This window comes from Rhinatrema bivittatum, chromosome 11, assembly GCF_901001135.1.
Source record: "Rhinatrema bivittatum chromosome 11, aRhiBiv1.1, whole genome shotgun sequence".
Classification (NCBI taxonomy): domain Eukaryota; kingdom Metazoa; phylum Chordata; class Amphibia; order Gymnophiona; family Rhinatrematidae; genus Rhinatrema; species Rhinatrema bivittatum.
Genome location: NC_042625.1, coordinates 37,857,669 through 37,875,614, shown reverse-complemented (window position 1 = coordinate 37,875,614; position 17,946 = coordinate 37,857,669). Strand labels below are relative to the sequence as shown.

At 48.7% G+C, this 17,946-nt stretch overlaps 1 protein-coding gene across 4 annotated transcripts in view; it reads left to right on the top strand.

Moving 5' to 3' along the window:
- Positions 1 to 17,946, top strand: part of SCARB1 (scavenger receptor class B member 1) — a 167,943-nt gene that overhangs the window by 92,912 nt on the left and 57,085 nt on the right. For all 4 annotated transcript variants that reach the window (XM_029619704.1, XM_029619706.1, XM_029619707.1 and 1 more), the window contains one exon: positions 1,264 to 1,379. In XM_029619704.1, the coding sequence (XP_029475564.1) occupies positions 1,264 to 1,379 (116 nt within the window). The remainder of the gene's footprint in view (positions 1 to 1,263; positions 1,380 to 17,946) is intronic.

Genomic DNA, 17,946 nt, shown 5'->3' with positions numbered 1-17,946 from the left:
CCACATTTAGACTTCCAAATCCTAGGTATGAGTTAGGACCACCAGATTCTGTTGGGTTCTGCGATGCAGCTATTAAGAGGGCGGGAAGTCATGCTCGCCCCTGCTCAGTTAATATTCTAACTCTGTTCAACTAGAACATTTACTTCAGGAGGCCTAAATTTTGCTTTGGTCAGTTGCCCATGTCAGGCTCATCTCTAGAGTTCTTTACTGGTTTTGTAGCTTTTTCTGTCCTTTTTCATAAGTGTGGGTGCTCGTGTGGTTGAAAGCTCAAGTCTGGAGTTCATGGCAGGCAGACGGATTTCTCTGGTGTGTCTGGCATGCTGAGATGTAGTGGTCAGAACACGAGTCAAGATTCTGGACTTTGTAGTGGGCTGTGAGAAGGAAGATCAGAGAAATGCAGGCTTGGGGGTCACACCAAAGCCACACATGGAAAATAAGCAAAAAAAAAAAAAAAATAGGGGGAAAGGAGAATAAAAAAAAAAAAACCAAACTCCCAGGGCAGAGATCCAGTACTGCAAACATTGCCTGAGGTCATAGTCCCACTGATAATGACCCCTTTTGCACAAGCAGTGTGTCGAAAACCAGCTTTGTACAGCTATGCCCAGCTCCTCATTTGGCAGCAGGGCTGGTGACATTCCAATTACTCCATCGACTGTGTACAAGGACAGCCAGCGGCCCTGATGCATCTTTTAACTCCATGTAGTGGGACCCAAGCTAGCCAGCTAGAGCAGAGGGTGTGAAAGCCATGCCGCTGAGGGACTGACTTACAGCCACCTAGTTTACAAATTCAGAGCAGTCCCCGGGGGAAGGGGAGGACTCGTGTCAACACTTTCAGCTCTAGCTGGCTAAGTTTCATCCTGTAAATCTGCTCAAGCCTTGCCAGTTATGACGTAGCGGGCTAGAGTGCTGCTCCATGCCTTAATGAAAACTTGCCCCCAGAGTATCCAACAAGCAGGACAACAATTTTTGCACCGTAACAAATATCAGATTGTTCCAAGGTAAAATGTTCTTTGTGTCAGAGGTCAGTACTGCTAATAAAAGCGACAAGGTGTCAGTATTGTGCAAGGATATATATTATATTACATTCACAGGGAAATAACCCAACAATATGGAAATGCACAAGCCATTCAGAAAGGGAATGGCAGTAGAAGGGACATAGAGTACCCAAAATTACTCATCCCTTTGAGGTGGACTTTTGGATTTCAGTTATGAGGGTGTTCTTGATCTTCTTATTTTCCTCCCTCCTTTAATACTTTGCTATAGCTGAAGTTCTGGAACTCCAAACAGTGCAATATGATTAATGGCACAGCTGGAGAGATGTGGGCTCCATTCGTGACCCCTTCCACCGATCTGGCGTTCTATAGCCCTGATGCTTGCAGGTAAGGTCCTGCTGGTTTTTAATGCATCTTCAGATAGATTTGTCTTATGCTTAGGTTATTGGTATATCTTTGTAAGCCTTATTAATGTATATATAGTAAATCAGTACTCCAAGATCGTTCACAAAACATAACTCAATCTTTATTAAGAACATGTTCAAAGAGCACACTACTTAAAAATGCATGAACTAATTATATTATACAATAAACGGGCCGATACAGTAAGGACGCATAAGAAACAGTGCGGCAATGCTGGGCGCCCGCTCGTTTGCCGCACGCATTTATTTATTTATTTATTTAGTGGTTTTTTATATACCGCGGCACGTTAATAACATCACCTCGGTTCACAATCAACAGTAAATTAGCAACAGGCTTTACAGACAATATGAAATACAGTGACACATATATATCATTATGAATAGTAAATAGCAACAGGCTTTACAGACAATATGAACTAATGAGAAAATATCATAAATCATAACATAACATATATATAAATTGCATTTATTTTGATTCACATACCGCTCGATTCAGTATTCAAATTAGACGCAAATCCAAGTGGCGTCCAAAATACGTCAATGAAGCGGTAGGCGCTCTCAATCCATTTTACTACATAGAGCGGTATGCAGCGCCTATACAGTATCCAGGGTGCTCTGGTACCTGTCCTTTGAAATGTCATTCCACCAGGTAAGTGGATGGTTCTTTTCTACAGACCCCGCTGCCTTGAGCGCCCAGCCGGACGTCCAAGCTGCGACCTTGGATGTCCGGCCGGGCGCTCAAGGCAGCGGTGCCTTCAATCATGGATGCCTGGATACAGGCGGGAAGGTCCATGAACGGATGCCGCACCTTGGACGTCCGAGGTCGTGGCTTCCGTTCATGGACCTTTCCCGCCTGTAGGCACCGCTGCCTTGAGCGCCCGGCCGGACGTCCAAGCCGTGACCTTGGCAGGTGCTCAAGGCAGTGGACATCCAAGCCGCTGTAGGCACCGCTGTAGGCACCTCTGCCTTGAGCGCCCGACCTCGGACGTCCAAGCCGAGGGTTGGCGAGCGAATCCGCTAGTCTCTCTCTATTATAAAAGTATTAGGGATGCTGGGCGATCAAGTCGGCATGCTCACGCACCACTACGCACACAGGCGGGCCTCGCATTTCGAGCATTTTTCAACCGCTGTCCGGTACGAAACTGACTGAACACCACACTAATGCCAGGGACAGGGTAGGCGGTAAATATTCAGGTTAGACGCGGTAAATGAGCTGGTTAACGGCGATAATTTGGGTGCACTTTACTGTATCGGAGGAAATAGCTAATCCGATCATTAACATGTCGTATACATGCGGCGGGCGGAAAGGGATACGTGTCCTTTTCGGCAAGCGGTAAGGATGCGTAAAAGCCGATACTGAATCTCTGGTACGCCTTACGCGTCCAAAGCGGGTTAAAAACCGGGTAACCACAGCCGCGCTTTACTGTATCGGCCCCAAAGTAATTAAATACATACAATTAAACTTTTTTGCAAGCATTATGCAGGATTTTTTTCAGCATAAGATGCACACATACCACACTCATTTTCTAATTATATTAAAGATAACGTGTCCTTTTTAACAAACCTGAAATAAAGCTAGCAAACTCCACCAAAAAATGTTGTTTTTATTACATAACCCAATGTTGAAATTCAACCATGAAAAACCCAGACAAGGATCCTCATTTCACCTGATGGCTTCTTCTGGGGGGAATTTGAACATGTAGAAGTGTCAAATCTGTAACCACATGAGAGACATTGTTCTATATAGAAAAGACAACATATTTAACAACTACTTGATATGTATGTTTGTTCAAAAAATCTAAACAATTTACCTGAACGAGATTAGAAAAATGCGGTCTGTCTTAAACTGTACTTGTACAAAACCAGAAGAAATCTTTATAACTGATTTTTCTAAAAATAAAAAATAAATGTTAATAGATACCCAATAGCCAGTTTAAATATTATAAAAAGCGAACTTACTTAAATGATGTGAAATATGTTTATTTCAAAAAAAATTCTCTTGTGCCAAGAGCGCTTTCAATATGTAATGCACAGGATATTCACTATACCAAAACAAAAATTACTAACCACACTCAACTACTTAATACATATGCTTAACATTCTATTTATATATAGTTATTTATTTTACTTTGTAACCCAAACGAATACCTTAAGTTTGTCTGAACGCTCATAACTTCACTTGATGTGGCATTCCTCTGGCGGTCAACTGACTCAGCTCTTTTTAAATACCATATGGTTCACAAACAACTGAACCTGATTCATCAAAGACCAAGATGTATAGTAAAACCATGAAAAATGACCCCATCAGAGGATAAGATTATTTCCCTGTACGTACCAGGACCAGTCCAGACGGTGGGTTATGTCCCCCGTCCAGCAGATGGAGTCAGAACAGAGCTCGAGAGTGGCACCTCATAGGCTAGCGCACCCTCTGCTGGAGCTCAGTATCTTTCTGACTCCAGCAGATGTGAGTTGGGGAAACCAGAGCTTCCCCAGAGTGACAGGTTTTCGTACTTGTTTTTGCTCTTCTTTGAGTTCTCTTCCTGTCATTTCTTTATTCTGGTAACAGGTTGGATCAAGTTTAAAAAAAAAAAAAAAAAGTTTTCACTGCAAATTTTTGAGGAGGCGTGCCTTCCGATTTCTATTCTGCCTCCTCCTGCTGTTCTCTACTCACGTTTTGGGTAAGGGTTGAATTTTTGTACTTTTGCCTTTCAGCGCTCTTCAGCCGGTGGAGCCGGCTTCGGCATTCTTTTGCTGTCAGTCCCGCGGCCCGGCACATCTCTCTCGGGCCTGGGCGCGCCGGCAGGGGGTTTTTCCCGCCGGTGCCTGAGGACTGTTTGGGCGGGTTGTGCAGGCCATTTCGGCCCCCCCGCGGTGCGATCCTTTTTCAGCCCCCCCCCGAGGCGTCCTTCTCGTCGCGGCGTTCCGATGCCGCGCTTCGCTCGTTGCGAGTCCTGCGGAGAGCAGGGGTCGCGTCTCTCGAGGGAGGGGGTTTGCCCGCGCTGCCTTCCAGGAGAGGAAGACGCCGCGCACGGCTCGGGGTCTCTCCCGACGCCCCCCTCCCCGCAGCCCGGGAAGCGTGGGCCGGCCATTTCCCCGCCGAGGGCGGGAATGGCGGCCATTTTGGAGGGGGACCCTGGCGCGGCAAACGGCCAGGAGGAGAATTCTGCAGCTCGGGGCGTACCTCGCCTCCCTCGTAGCTCCGAGGAGGGCCTGCCGGCGCGTCTGCCTCAAGAGTCATCTACTTCGGGCGCGCCCCCCGGTCTGCCGTTTTTCTCACCAGATTTTATTTTAAAAATGCACATGGCATATTTACAGGGCCTGTCTGATCCGGGGGGCGCTGCAGCAGGACCGGCTCCTCCCAAGATCCCTAAGCTAGCTTTACCACCCTCCGGGCCTCGGAGTCCGGCTGGGGCGGTTCCAGGGACCTCTGCTCTACCATCCCCGCCTCGTGCTGTGGGAGCGGCTCCCTCGACGGCATGTGACCCCTCGGACCCTCCGGATCCGGCGCAACTGGATGGCCAAGCGGAAGGCGGCGACCCGCGCGCCCTACGAATCTTCCACAGGGAAGAGCTGCAGGATCTGCTCCAACAGACTCTGCAAGAGCTGGATTTGGATCCGCCGCCGGACCCTCCGGCACCGGTGGCTCCGGCAGTTGCGACGTGTTCCAAGAAAGGAGATCCAGTTCTAGCCGCCCTCAGGCCTCGGGCGAAGGCTTTCCCGGTACATGAATCCTTCCTGCAGCTACTTACGGGGGAATGGGACGCCCCCGAAGCGTCATTGAGGGTCTCCCGTGCCATGGAAAAATTGTATCCGCTGCCGGAGGATTTCTTGGATCTCGTCCGGTTTCCTAAGGTGGACTCGGCGGTATCAGCGGTGACGAAGAGGACGACGATCCCGGTCACTGGCGGGACGGCCCTGCGGGACACGCAAGACCGCAAGCTGGAAACGTTCCTCAAACGAGTGTTTGAAGTCTCGGCCCTAGGCATGCGTGCCGTCATGTGTACTTCGTTGACTCAGAGGGCTAGTCTACTCTGGGTTCAGCAGCTCCTGACGTCTCAGCAGTTGCCTCCGGATGAGGCCGCTCAGGCCGACAGTCTAGAATCTGCCATTGCATACGGGGCGGATGCTCTGTATGACCTCTTCCGTGTGCTGGCCCGGTCCATGGTCTCGGTGGTGGCCGCTCGGAGGTTGTTATGGCTTCGAAATTGGTCGGCGGACGCCTCTTCTAAGTCGAGTTTAGGATCCCTGCCTTTTCGGGGGAAGTTTCTCTTTGGCAATGATCTGGATGAAATCATCAAATCGCTGGGAGAAAACTCAGTGCATCGTTTACCCGAGGATAGACAGCGACCCTATCGGGCGTTTGCCTCCACCAGAACCAGAGCTAGGGCACAGCGACGTTACAGGTCGTACCGGCAGCCGGGCCCTCGCGCAGCCCCCAGCAGGCCACAGCCTTGGTTGCGGTCCTTTCGCGGGCGGAGGCCCGCGAGAGAGGGCTCGGGGCAGGGGAATCCCCCCGCCAAATCCACCCAATGATGCCAGAGCGGCCCACTCCTCCGGTCCACCCATCGGGGGTCGACTCACGGAATTCTTCGAGGAGTGGGCAAATATTACCGCAGATCAGTGGGTCCTGGACACTATCCAGCACGGCTACGCCTTGGAGTTTGTCCGTCCGCCATGGGACAAGTTCCTCTTCTCCCCATGCGGCTCCGAGCTCAAGAGAATGGCGGTCCAGCAGATTCTAGACCGACTCCAGGATATAGAGGCTATTGTGCCCGTCCCCTTCGCCGAGGTGGGCTCGGGACATTATTCCATCTACTTCGTAGTTCCCAAAAAGGACGGATCGTTCCGGCCCATATTGGATTTGAAGGAGGTCAACCGGTCCCTGCGGGTCAGCCGTTTTCGCATGGAGACACTGCGGTCGGTAATTGCCGCAGTGCATCGGGGGGAGTTCCTGGCTTCCTTGGATCTGACGGAGGCGTATCTACACATTCCCATACGTCCGGACCACCGGCGTTACCTTCGCTTCAAGATTCTCGGACAGCATTTCCAGTTTCGGGCCCTACCCTTCGGACTTGCGACGGCTCCTCGGACCTTCACCAAGATCATGGTGGTAGTGGCGGCGGCCCTTCGAAAGGAGGGGATCTTAGTGCATCCCTACCTGGACGACTGGCTGGTGAGGGCAAAGTCCTTCTCGCATGGACAGGCCTCGGTGGCCAGGGTCTTAGACGTCCTGCGCTCCCTGGGTTGGGTCGTGAACCTCCACAAGAGTTCCCTCGTGCCGTCTCAACGCTTGGACTTCCTGGGCGCGACCTTCGACACACAACAGGGCATGGTGTTCCTGCGGTCAGACAAGGCCCTCTCCTTAAGGGAGCACATACGTCAGTTCGCGTCCTTGGGGGACCCCACCGCTTGGAATTATTTGCAGCTCCTGGGTGTGATGGCTTCCACGATCGACATGGTGCCCTGGGCATTTGCACACCTGCGTCCCCTGCAGGCGTCGCTGCTTTCCCGTTGGAAACCGGTCTCACAGGAGTATCAAGTGATTCTGCCTCTTCCTCAGGCGGCTCGGGACAGCCTCAAGTGGTGGTTGGTGCCGGCCCACCTGGCTCGCGGCGTTTCGCTCGAAATTCCCACTTGGGTGGTGGTGACCACGGATGCCAGCCTCATGGGCTGGGGCGCCGTCTGCGACCGCAGCGCCACACAGGGACTGTGGACCTCGGAGGAGTCTCGGTGGCCGATCAATCGATTGGAGACCAGGGCGGTACGTCTAGCTCTCCAGCGTTTTCTTCCTTTGATTCGGAACAGGGAGGTGCGAATTCTTTCCGACAACGCGACCACCGTGGCTTACATCAATCGTCAGGGCGGAACGAGGAGCGAGCACGTCTCCGCCGAAACCACTCTCCTGATGGCATGGGCGGAACTCCATCTCGCCCGGCTCGCGGCCTCGCACATTGCCGGGGTGGACAATATCCAAGCGGATTACCTCAGTCGGCAGCGGCTGGACCCCGGCGAGTGGTCTCTCTCCGACGACGCGATGGAACTCCTTGTTCACCGCTGGGGGACGCCGCGACTGGATTTAATGGCGACGGCTGCCAACACCAAGGCCCCGCGCTTCTTCAGTCGCAGACGGGAGCGTGGCACGGAGGGAGTAGATGCTCTCGTGCTGCCGTGGCCAGCGGACCAGTTGCTCTATGTCTTTCCTCCCTGGCCCTTAGTGGGCAAGGTCATTCGCAGGATAGAGAACCACACGGGCCTCGTGATTCTCGTGGCTCCGGAATGGGCGCGACGTCCCTGGTTCGCGGACCTGCTACTCCTGGCGGTGGACGGACCGATTCGTCTGGGTCACCTTCCCCGGCTCCTGCACCAGGGTCCGGTATTTTTCGACCAGGCAGAACTCTTTTGTCTTGCGGCATGGCTTTTGAGCGGCGCCGCCTCCGCCGCAGGGGCTATCCGGAGGCGGTGATCTCGACGATGCTTAAGGCCCGCAAGGCTTCCACTTCGGTTGCCTATGTTCGAGTGTGGAAAGTCTTCGAGTCCTGGTGTTCCACTCATGAGGCCCGGCCCACGGAGGCGACGGTTTCTCTAATCCTTCAGTTCTTACAGGATGGTTTGGATAAGGGCCTCGCGTATAATTCTCTGAGTGCAAGTGGCGGCCTTGAATGTCCTGGTACGGACCACGACTTCTCTCCTTCAACATCCGGACATCGCCCGATTTCTGAAAGGAGTTCAGCATGTCCGGCCTCCGGTCAGGGATCCCTGCCCGTCGTGGAATCTTAATCTAGTGCTCCGGGCCCTGGCGGGTGCTCCCTTCGAACCTCTCCAAGGTTCTACTCTCAAGGATCTCACCATGAAGACGGTCTTACTCTTAGCGATATGCTCCGCCCATCGTATCTCGGAACTGCAAGCGCTATCCTGCAGGGAGCCCTACCTACGTATTTCGGATGCCGGGATCTCGCTTCGTACAGTGCCTGCCTTCCTGCCGAAGGTGGTTTCTCCGTTTCATTTGAACCAGACAATTGAACTCCCGGCATTCTCTCCAGAGGAGTCTCGGGCTCTCCGACACCTGGACGTGAAGCGAGTGCTCCTCCACTACTTGGAGGTTACCAATGACTTCCGGGTCTCCGATCATCTGTTTGTCCTCTGGTCGGGACCTAAGAAGGGTGCCGCCGCATCAAAGACGACCATTGCCCGCTGGCTCAAGGATGCCATCTCGGCGGCCTACATTGGTTCTGGTCGGGATCCACCCAGGGGCGTCCGTGCTCACTCTACTCGCTCGCAGGCAACTTCCTGGGCTGAGCCTCGTTCCGTCTCGCCACAGGAGATCTGCCGGGCGGCGACATGGAAGTCGCTGCATACGTTTGCCAGGCACTATCGGTTGCACCTGGCTCCTTCGGGATCTGGCCACTTTGGCGATCAGGTCCTCCGAGCAGGGCTTTCGGGGGCCCACCCGGTTTAGGGAAGCTTTGGTACATCCCACCGTCTGGACTGGTCCTGGTACGTACAGGGAAAAGAAAATTATTCCTTACCTGCTAATTTTCGTTCCTGTAGTACCATGGACCAGTCCAGACGCCCACCACTCTGGGATTTTAAGCTCCTGCTCGGGTTTTGACTGTATAACTGTCTTATTGTCTATTTTTCCTCGTCTACCTTGTTTTGTTCGAGGTTGCAGCTCCTCACAAGTTTGCCTGTTGCGACCTGGGTTGCTGGTCGCACCTGTTATTGTTCTTGATGTTTCACTTCAGGTTCTTGATCCAACTTGTTTCTTTACCTGGCTATTTTCAGCTTTGTTATTCATGATACTGAGCTCCAGCATCTAGCCTATGAGGTGCCACTCTCGAGCTCTGTTCTGACTCCATCTGCTGGACGGGGGACATAACCCACCGTCTGGACTGGTCCATGGTACTACAGGAACGAAAATTAGCAGGTAAGGAATAATTTTCTTATATTTAAGTTGCCTTACCTTGCCTTACTCCCTGCTGTCACCAGACTGGCCACTTTCACAGGAACCAGAAACAAGGCGTGTGATGCACAGTCTCATCCTGTTATTTATATTACAATATGTAATGCGCGTGTCTGGCCCTAAGTTCATGGTAGCATGTTGTAAACATAAATTGTGAGCACACCTTCCATAAGGGTTTCACTGTAGCCCCGGCTTGATAACTGATAAAAATGTGAAATGAAAATTATTCACATAACTAAAATAGGGGTACACTAGATGACACTATTAGGGTGTTGCATGAAAGATGTAAAATAACCAAATAAAATTTCCCTGTATGTACCCAGGTCAGTCCAGACTGCTGGGTTTTGCCTCCCTTCCAGCAGATGGAGACACAGAAAGTTTTACTAATACTGCTACTTAACCACGTGTGCCACCTACAGTTCCTCAGTATTTCTGTCTCCAGTAAATGGTGCAAAACCTGCAGTCAGCACAATTTTTTTTTGTGTTTTTGAGCCTTCCTCTCGGGGGTTTTTTGGATCCTGGTGGGTCCTTCCTTTACTGGTTGAGGTGGACGAGCTGGGGGTTGGTGACCCTTTAGTACGCTTGCTCCTTGCGCCCATAGAGTGTAAATCTGGTGGTCCAGATCTCTCCCCTTCATGAGGCTGCTCAGGTGGCTGCAGGCTTAGGGTAACAATTTTTATTCTGAGGGACACTATTTTTTGTTCCTCTGTTTTTGGCTGTGTTTTCCAGCCTTAGAGGAGTTTTCAATAAAGTTGGGGGTAAAAAAAGTCTCAGGCAGCAGCAGCATAGTTCTCTGCTATGCGGGCGACTTTCTCCTCTTCTAATTGATGGCTGGGCTGTTTGGCTGTAGTTTTTAGAGCCAGTTTGTCTCCTGCTTTGAGGTAGGTTACCTGCCTTTAGTGATGGGCCAGGGGTTGGCATGTTCTTCGGCGCATTTGCGCCTTAATAGGCGTAGTTTGTGCTCCGGCTGTTTAGCGGGCAAGGAGGGCTCATCGGATGGCTGAGTGGGAGCGAAAAAGGCACAGAGGGCTTCCGCTTCTGGGGGGGAAGACCCCTTCCCGCTCAGCATGGGAACAGCGGCCATTTTGAATTCTTTTTCGGCCGTTCCCGCATTATCGACGGAGGGGGGATGTCCCTCCGCAACTGTCGCTGGCATGTTCAGGCTCCGGGGTTGATCAGGGAGCCTCAGAGGAGGAAAGCTTTCCATTGCTGCCCGGTCCTAGTTCCTCTGCTGCTGGAGCCAGGAGATCTAAGCCATTTTTGGCTGACTTTGTATTGCTGCTGCTGCTGCTGCATGAGGCTTATTTAGCCAAGCAGCAGGCAGCATTTTCTCATCTGGATTCCCGCTCCCAGTCGTTGAATAGACATGCGTTGGAGACCAAGCCGGATGGCTCTGTCAGAAAACACATTCCCTCTGTTCAGAAGTTATTGGGTCCTCCTTTGGGTTCTGGACCAGGTGGAGATGATGCGGAGGAGGCCCGTATGGAGACAGGGGACCTTTCAGGTGATGACTTGTCAGTCAGGCAGCAGGAGATATGGGCCTGGGGGATGATGCGAAAGAACTCCTTGCCTCCGAGGGGGATGACCCGACGATAGTCCATCTTTTTAGAAAAGAGGAACTCTGTTCCTTAATTCCTCAGGCTAGTCAAGTGTTGGGAGTTAAAGTCCCTCAGGAAGATTCTGATTTGGAGGGGGTAGACCCGGTCCTTGATGGGCTGTGGGGTCCCCAGACTGCCTTCCCTTATCACAAGTTGGTAAAGAGGTTGGTTAAGAGAGAGTGGGAGACTCCCGATTCAGGTTTAAACGTGGGAAGGGCCATGGCAAAGCTCTACCACTGCTGGAGCAGATGCTTTTTTTCCTTCCTAAGGTTGATGCTGCGGTTTCGGCAGTGACTAAAAAGACTGTCCTCCCAGTGGTTGGTTCTGCTGCATTGAAAGATGTGTAAACTGGAGGTACACCTCAAGAGGAATTTTCAGGTTTCAGCCCTAAATTTGTGCGCTGCTATATGTACTAGCTTTATGCAATGTGCGTGCCTGTCTGCGCTGGGTACAGCAGATGCAGGAAGGTCTCCCGAGATCAGGCGAGGTGGCCAGGGCTGAACGGGTTGAGGCAGCAGTGGCTTACAGGGCAGATGCCCTGTATGATTTGGTTCGCATGTCGTCCCGAATTATGGGGTCTGTTATCTCCATTAGAAGGTTGCTTTGGTTGCAGAACTGGTCGGCGGACGTATCTTCTCAGTTAGGTTATCTTCCTTTTAAGGGCTGGCTCCTGTTTGAGGACCTGGAGCGGCTGATGCAGTCTCTAGGTGATAATAAGGTCCTCAGTTTTCCGGAAGTTAAGCCTGAGGGCAAGAGACTTTTTCAGGTCCGATCTTGGGATGGTCGAAGGTCTCGTCCAGCAAGGGCAGCACAAGGTCCGCAAAAGCAGTTTTCCATGCGGGGTCACTTCTTTCAGGGCACCTGGAGACCTTTCAGAGACACTGCTGGGGATAGTGCAGCAGGAGTTAAGTCATCACAATGAGGCGAGGCTGGTCCACTCCATCATTCCTATTATAGGGGGTTGCCCAGCATGGTTTTAAGTGGAGTGGGCCAAGATTACTCAGGACCAATGGGTTCTCAGTGTGGTAAGAGATGGTTACGCTTTAGAATTTTCTCGGCCGGTTCGAGATTCATTTCTAGTTTCCCTTTGCGGTTCTGTAGACAAACAAGTGGAGGTTCGAGATACGCTGAACCCTCTGTGACAGCTGGGGGTGGTAATTCCGGTTCCACACGAGCAGCTGGGATTGGGAAGGTATTCTGTTTACTTCGTGGTTCCAAAGAAAGAAGGGACTTTCCGTCCAATTCTAGATCTGAAAAAAGTAAATGTAGCACTCGGTACAGTGTTTCCTTGTGGAGACATTGAGGTCTGTTGCAGTGGTTCACAAGGAAGAATTTCTGGCGACTCTAGATCTAAACGAAGCTTATCTGCACATTCCCATTTGGCCAGACTCTCAGCGTTTTCTTTGGTTCGTGATTCTAGGTCAACATTTCCAGTTTCAGGTTGGCCATGGTTCCATTCATCTTCACCCATGCGTTGTCAGGAAGGAGTTCTGGTGCATCCTTATCTGGACAAAGTCAGAGGTTCTTTGCGCCAGTTGGTTCAGAAGGTTATTGATATTCTCAAGTCATTTGGCAAAGAGTCACCTACAGCCATCACTGTTCCTGGAGTATCTGGGAGCTCAATTCAACACTCTGATAGGCTAGGTGTTCCTTTCGGAGGAGTGTGTTCAGAAGCTGCAAGGGCAGATTCGGCGCTTGTTAGAGTTGATGATGCCCAAGGTCTGGGACTATTTGCAGGTTCTGGGTTCTATGGCTTCGACCCTGGATTTGGTGCCATGGGCATTTGCTCATATGAGACCCTTGTAGAGGCTCTGTTGGCATGGTGGAACCCGATCCCAGGAGTTTTATCTTTCTTTTGCCACTTGAGGGAGTTGTGGGGAAGTGTGATTATGAACAACGGTATAGAAAAGCTTTTAAATAAATAAATAAAAGTCTGTCATGGTGGCTTCTAACTCTCGATCTCCTTTATCTGTTTATCCATCATTTCTATGTTTCTATGATTCCTTTGGGGGATAGACCTTGAAGTCACGGTTTAGGTGGTAATTACTACAAATACCAGTCTGTATGGTTGAGGAGCAGTTTGTCCGCATTAGTCAGCTCAAGGTTGCTGGTCCATGAAAGAGTCTGCATGTTCTATCAATCTGTTAGAGACCAGGGCGGTCTGCTTAGCCTTACAGGCCTTTCTGCCATTGGTAAGAGGTTGTTCGATGTGGATCCTTTTGGATAGTGCGACAACGGTAGTGTCCATAAATTGGCAGGGCAGACCCAAGAGTTGAGCAGTAGCCAAGGAGGCACAGGAGTTTATTCTTTGGGCGGAACAACACCTGGAGAGGATAGCGGCATCGCACATTGCCAGGGCCGAAAACGTTCAAGTGAATTATTTGAGCCGCAGGATATTGGATCCAGATGAGTGGGAGTTGGAATCTGTGATGCAGCTCATTAACGAAATGTGGGGAGTTCCCTCATGTGGATCTAATGGCGACTTGTCAAAATGCCAAGGCGTTTCGGTTTTTCAGTTGGAAAAGGGAGCACGGGGCCAAGGGCTTCTATGCTTTAGTAATGCCTTGGCCTTGGGAGATTCTACTTTGTTTTACCTCCTTGGCTGCTTGTGGGCAAAGTGTTGCAGCGCATAGAGAGGCATCAAGGTGAGGTGGTGTTAGTGGCTCCGGAGTGGCCATGTCGCCTGTGGTTCGTGGATCTGATCAACTTGGCAGTGGACGGCCCAATTCGCTTTGATCTTCTAACGGGCCTTCTTCGTCAGGGACCCATATTTTCAGACCAGGCCATTTGCTTTTGTCTAGTGGCATGGCTTTTGAGAAGTGGTATTTTGAGACATAAGGGTTATCCGGAGTCAGTCATTTCTACATTTTTACAAGCTAGGAGAACATCTACTAATCTTTCAATGTGCATGTGTGGAAGGTTTTTGAGTCCTGGTGTTGCTCTAAGACGATTCAGCCTCTCAAATCGTCAGTATCTAATACTTTATCTTTTCTGCAAGAAGACTTGGTGAAAGGATTGTCTGAGCTCGCTTAAGGTCCAGATGGCAACTCTGGGTAGTCTTTGGGGCAAAATGGAGCGCCCTACTTTATCAGCTCTTCCAGATATGGTCCGGTTCTTTCGGGGGACGAAGAATTTACATCCGGTGCAGAAAGTTTGTCCAACTTGGAATCTTAATCTGGTCCTTAGAGGGTTGTGTGAGGATCCTTTTGAACAGATTTAGAAGAGCTACCCTAAGGACTTGACTCAAAGTGGTTTTTCTGGTGGCTATATGTTCGGCTCGAATTTTTTGAATTGCACGCTTTATCTTGTCATGATCCATTCTTTCAGATTTTGGACTCAGAGGTACCGTTGCAGACGTTACTTTCCTTTTTACCTAAGGTGGTGACCACGTTTCACATAAATCGGACAGTGAGCTAGCCGGCTCTTCCTGAGGTGGATGCCTCCACTCCTCATGCGACTAATGACTTCAGTCTGATCAATTCTGTGGAACGGACTGAAAACAGGTTTGAAGACATTTAAGATTACTATTGCACGATGACTTAAGGAAGCTATTGGATCCACTTACTTTACTAAGGGTCGTCTGTTTCTGAGGGCTTGTGTGCTCATTCTACGCGTCCTCAGGTGGCCTTGAGGGTGGAGGCTCAACTAGTTTCTCTGCAAGAGATTTTCAGAGCGGCGACGTGGAAATCGTTGCATAAGTTTTGCAAGGCACTATTGGCTGGATGCGGGGGACATGGATGCCCCATCTTTTGGTGAAAGTGTTCTGTGAGTGAGACTCTCCAGGTCTTGCCCTGAGTAGGGAAGCTTTGGTATGTCCTAGGAGTCTGGATTGATCTGGGTACGTACAGGGAAAGGAACATTTTTGGTTCTTACCTGCTATTTTTCATTCCTGTAGTACCACAGATTAGTCCAGAACCCGCCCATTTGGTTGAGCGGAAGTCTCTCCCTCTCTATCTGTTTGTATAATATGAAATATAGGATTGTTTAAATAAAGCTAACTAGTTGAAGAGGTTTTTTCTTTTGGGTTTTGTTTTTTTTTTTTTTTGAAGTTTTGAATAGATTTTTTGGTTGCTTGGGTTTTCTTTTGGCTTGGGTACAGATAATACTGAGGAACTGCAGTTGGCACATGTGGTTAAGTAGCAGCATTAGTAAAACATTGTCTCCATCTGCTGGAAGGGAGGCAAAACCCAGGAGTCTGGACTGATTTGTGGTACTACAGGAACGAAAATTAGTAGGTAAGAACCAATTTTCCTATAATCACCAAAGAAGGGACAGACAGCGTAGATAATATTGCCATGGCCCTTTACTGCCCACCACAATCCAGTAAACCAGATACACAAAAAAAACAAAATCAGACAGAACACTCTATATGCTGAATAATGTTGCCCTATGTGTTGTATTGTACAAAGCCCATATCTTGCCAAGTGCAAAGTTAGTGTAAATATGTGACTCACAACAGCCAAATCTATGGCTATCAGTACTCATCATAAAAATTAACCACAAAAACCAGTCAGATAACTATTATATTTAGGGCTACCATCAACAATGTGTAAACCGAAAAGCTAAGCCTAATGCAGCTAGATATCATATAAAGGCTTCCCATTCAATAGGTGAATTCAGTCGCTCAGGGGATACTGTCTGCCAATTGCAGAGACAATATTGTTCTCATTGACGTAATTGTAAAGACAGATTGCTGCCCCCCCGATGTCTACATATTGGACAACAAAGAATCTTAACTGTTCCAAAGTATGTGCTTGTTCAAGCCAATGTTTAACATGGTTGCTTCCTGCTTACAAGTTCTAATGCAACTTTTGTGTTGAACAATACAGGTTTTAATAGAGAAGTCTGACCAATGTACAACTTATTGCAAGGACACAAGATCGCATAAATTACCTGAGTGGTTTTACACTCAAAATAACCATTTAGTATAGGTTTAATAGGTAAAGTGTCAGAACGCTTGAATCATGTATTCATTGATACAAACAGAGCATGTATTACATCTGTACTGTCCTTTGATACTAAATGTGTGTTGCATATGAGGGGTAATCGAGACTAAGGAATCCTGGAGTTTCTTGCCCCTGGCACATGCGAATATGGGTTTGTCCTTGAATTCCTGATAGATAAAATGTGCCCAATATTTCAAAATTATTTGCGCTCTCAGGTTAGAGCGTATGGGGAAAATGGTAGAACATAAACCACACGATCAGTAGGATGATGACTGGTCTGCAACAAGAATTGTCTATTGGTGTATAGAGCACATTTATAAGCTCTCTTGAATAACATGGGGATAACCCCTAGCCTTGAACTTGCTAAACAAGAAAACTGCTTGTTTCTTGTATTCATCAACCGAGTCACAAAGTCTTCTACGCTGAAGAAACTGGCCCACTAGTACATTGCTCCTTAAATTCTGTGGATGAAAACTCTGGAAATGTAGCAAATTGTTCCTATCTGTACGTTTTAGTAAAAATTGAAGTGCTTAATATGCCCTGATTCTTAATAACTATTAAATCCAAAAAGGAAATGTTATGACTGTGGAACTAAATGGCAAATTGGAGATTAGGTTGTATGTATTGAGCTAAGTAGAAAACAAACTTACCGTGTCTTGAGATCCTTTCCATAAGAAAAAATATCAATGAACTGGACCTATGGCACTGTATGGGCCCAATATTCCGACAGATAATTGTAAGTTTCTTCAAACTAACCCACATATAAACAAGCTAAGGACGGTGCCATAGTGGCGCCCATTGCTGTTCCCTTAGTCTTAAGGGAACAGCAGTGGGCACTTAACATATTTAAAATGAAATAAAGAACCTCTTAAAAACTAACACACATTCTACAGAACATGGAAAATGCAAAAAAATGGGGAACCTAAACCTATCTGAAAGATCTGAACATGTTCATTGATCCTGGAATTTCAGAAGGGTGTTTTTTTTGTTTTTTTTATGACAATGGTGGTTCCAAAGGCCTAACCCATTGAAATAGCTTTGCAGCTCTGATCTCAAAACATCAAAATAATCAAAGTTAGCTCTAAGAGGGTCATTTTCAATAGGCTGCGTGAGTCAGTGCATCTAAAATTACAGCAGAATTTTTTTTTTTTTTTATAAACTGTGTGATGAAAGATGCAGTGTTCCTTAAAATACCCTACATTGCTGCCCCAAACTGTATACTTAGCCATTTTATAAAAGTATATGTGTGTATTTTACACACACAAAATTGTAACGTGCATAATAAATCACAAGTTAAACGTGGAGGCAGGTATTTTGTACAGCATGTTCTCTGCTTCCGAAATACTCGTGCACGTGCATGCAAGCACCAGGTCACAAACAGCTCCATCGGTTTACCCAGAACTCCCACCCAAAAACTGCAGACACAAATACAATTTCACTTCCACAACTTAATTAGGTTGAAAAAGCCTGTGGACAAGTCAGAGGATATATGCTGACAAAATAGTAACTAGTGCACAAAACTTCTCAAAACCCCCCCACCTTTAATTATTTTAAAATGTTAACATTTTGTGCAATGCTGCTAGTGCATGCATGCTTCAAGCTCTTGCAAAATATTTGCACACAGAAACATTTTGGAAACTTACTCGCTAAAGATCAAGACTGTACCTCCCCTGTTTAATCTCCTGCTCTTCTCATTTTTCCCAATTGGATAACATCACACATCAGTTTTACAATATGTGGCCTCTGCACCAAGTGTAGCAATAGTTTCCCATCGCCTACATAATATAACTGTTTGGCATGCAGCTTGTGCAAATATGTGGAAAGATGTATGCCATACCAACAATATTTAAAGATACAAATCCTAAATGTAGAGAGCCTGAGTTGGAGGTGAGAGGGGCTACCAGGCCTGCCACCATTCCCAGAGACCCTGTGACATCGTGGGTTGAAGCCCCGGAACAACAGAGGGGACCCAGCTCCCGGGACCCAGAACGAGGCTGGAGTGACGTCAACAGAGCGTCCGCTCCTACA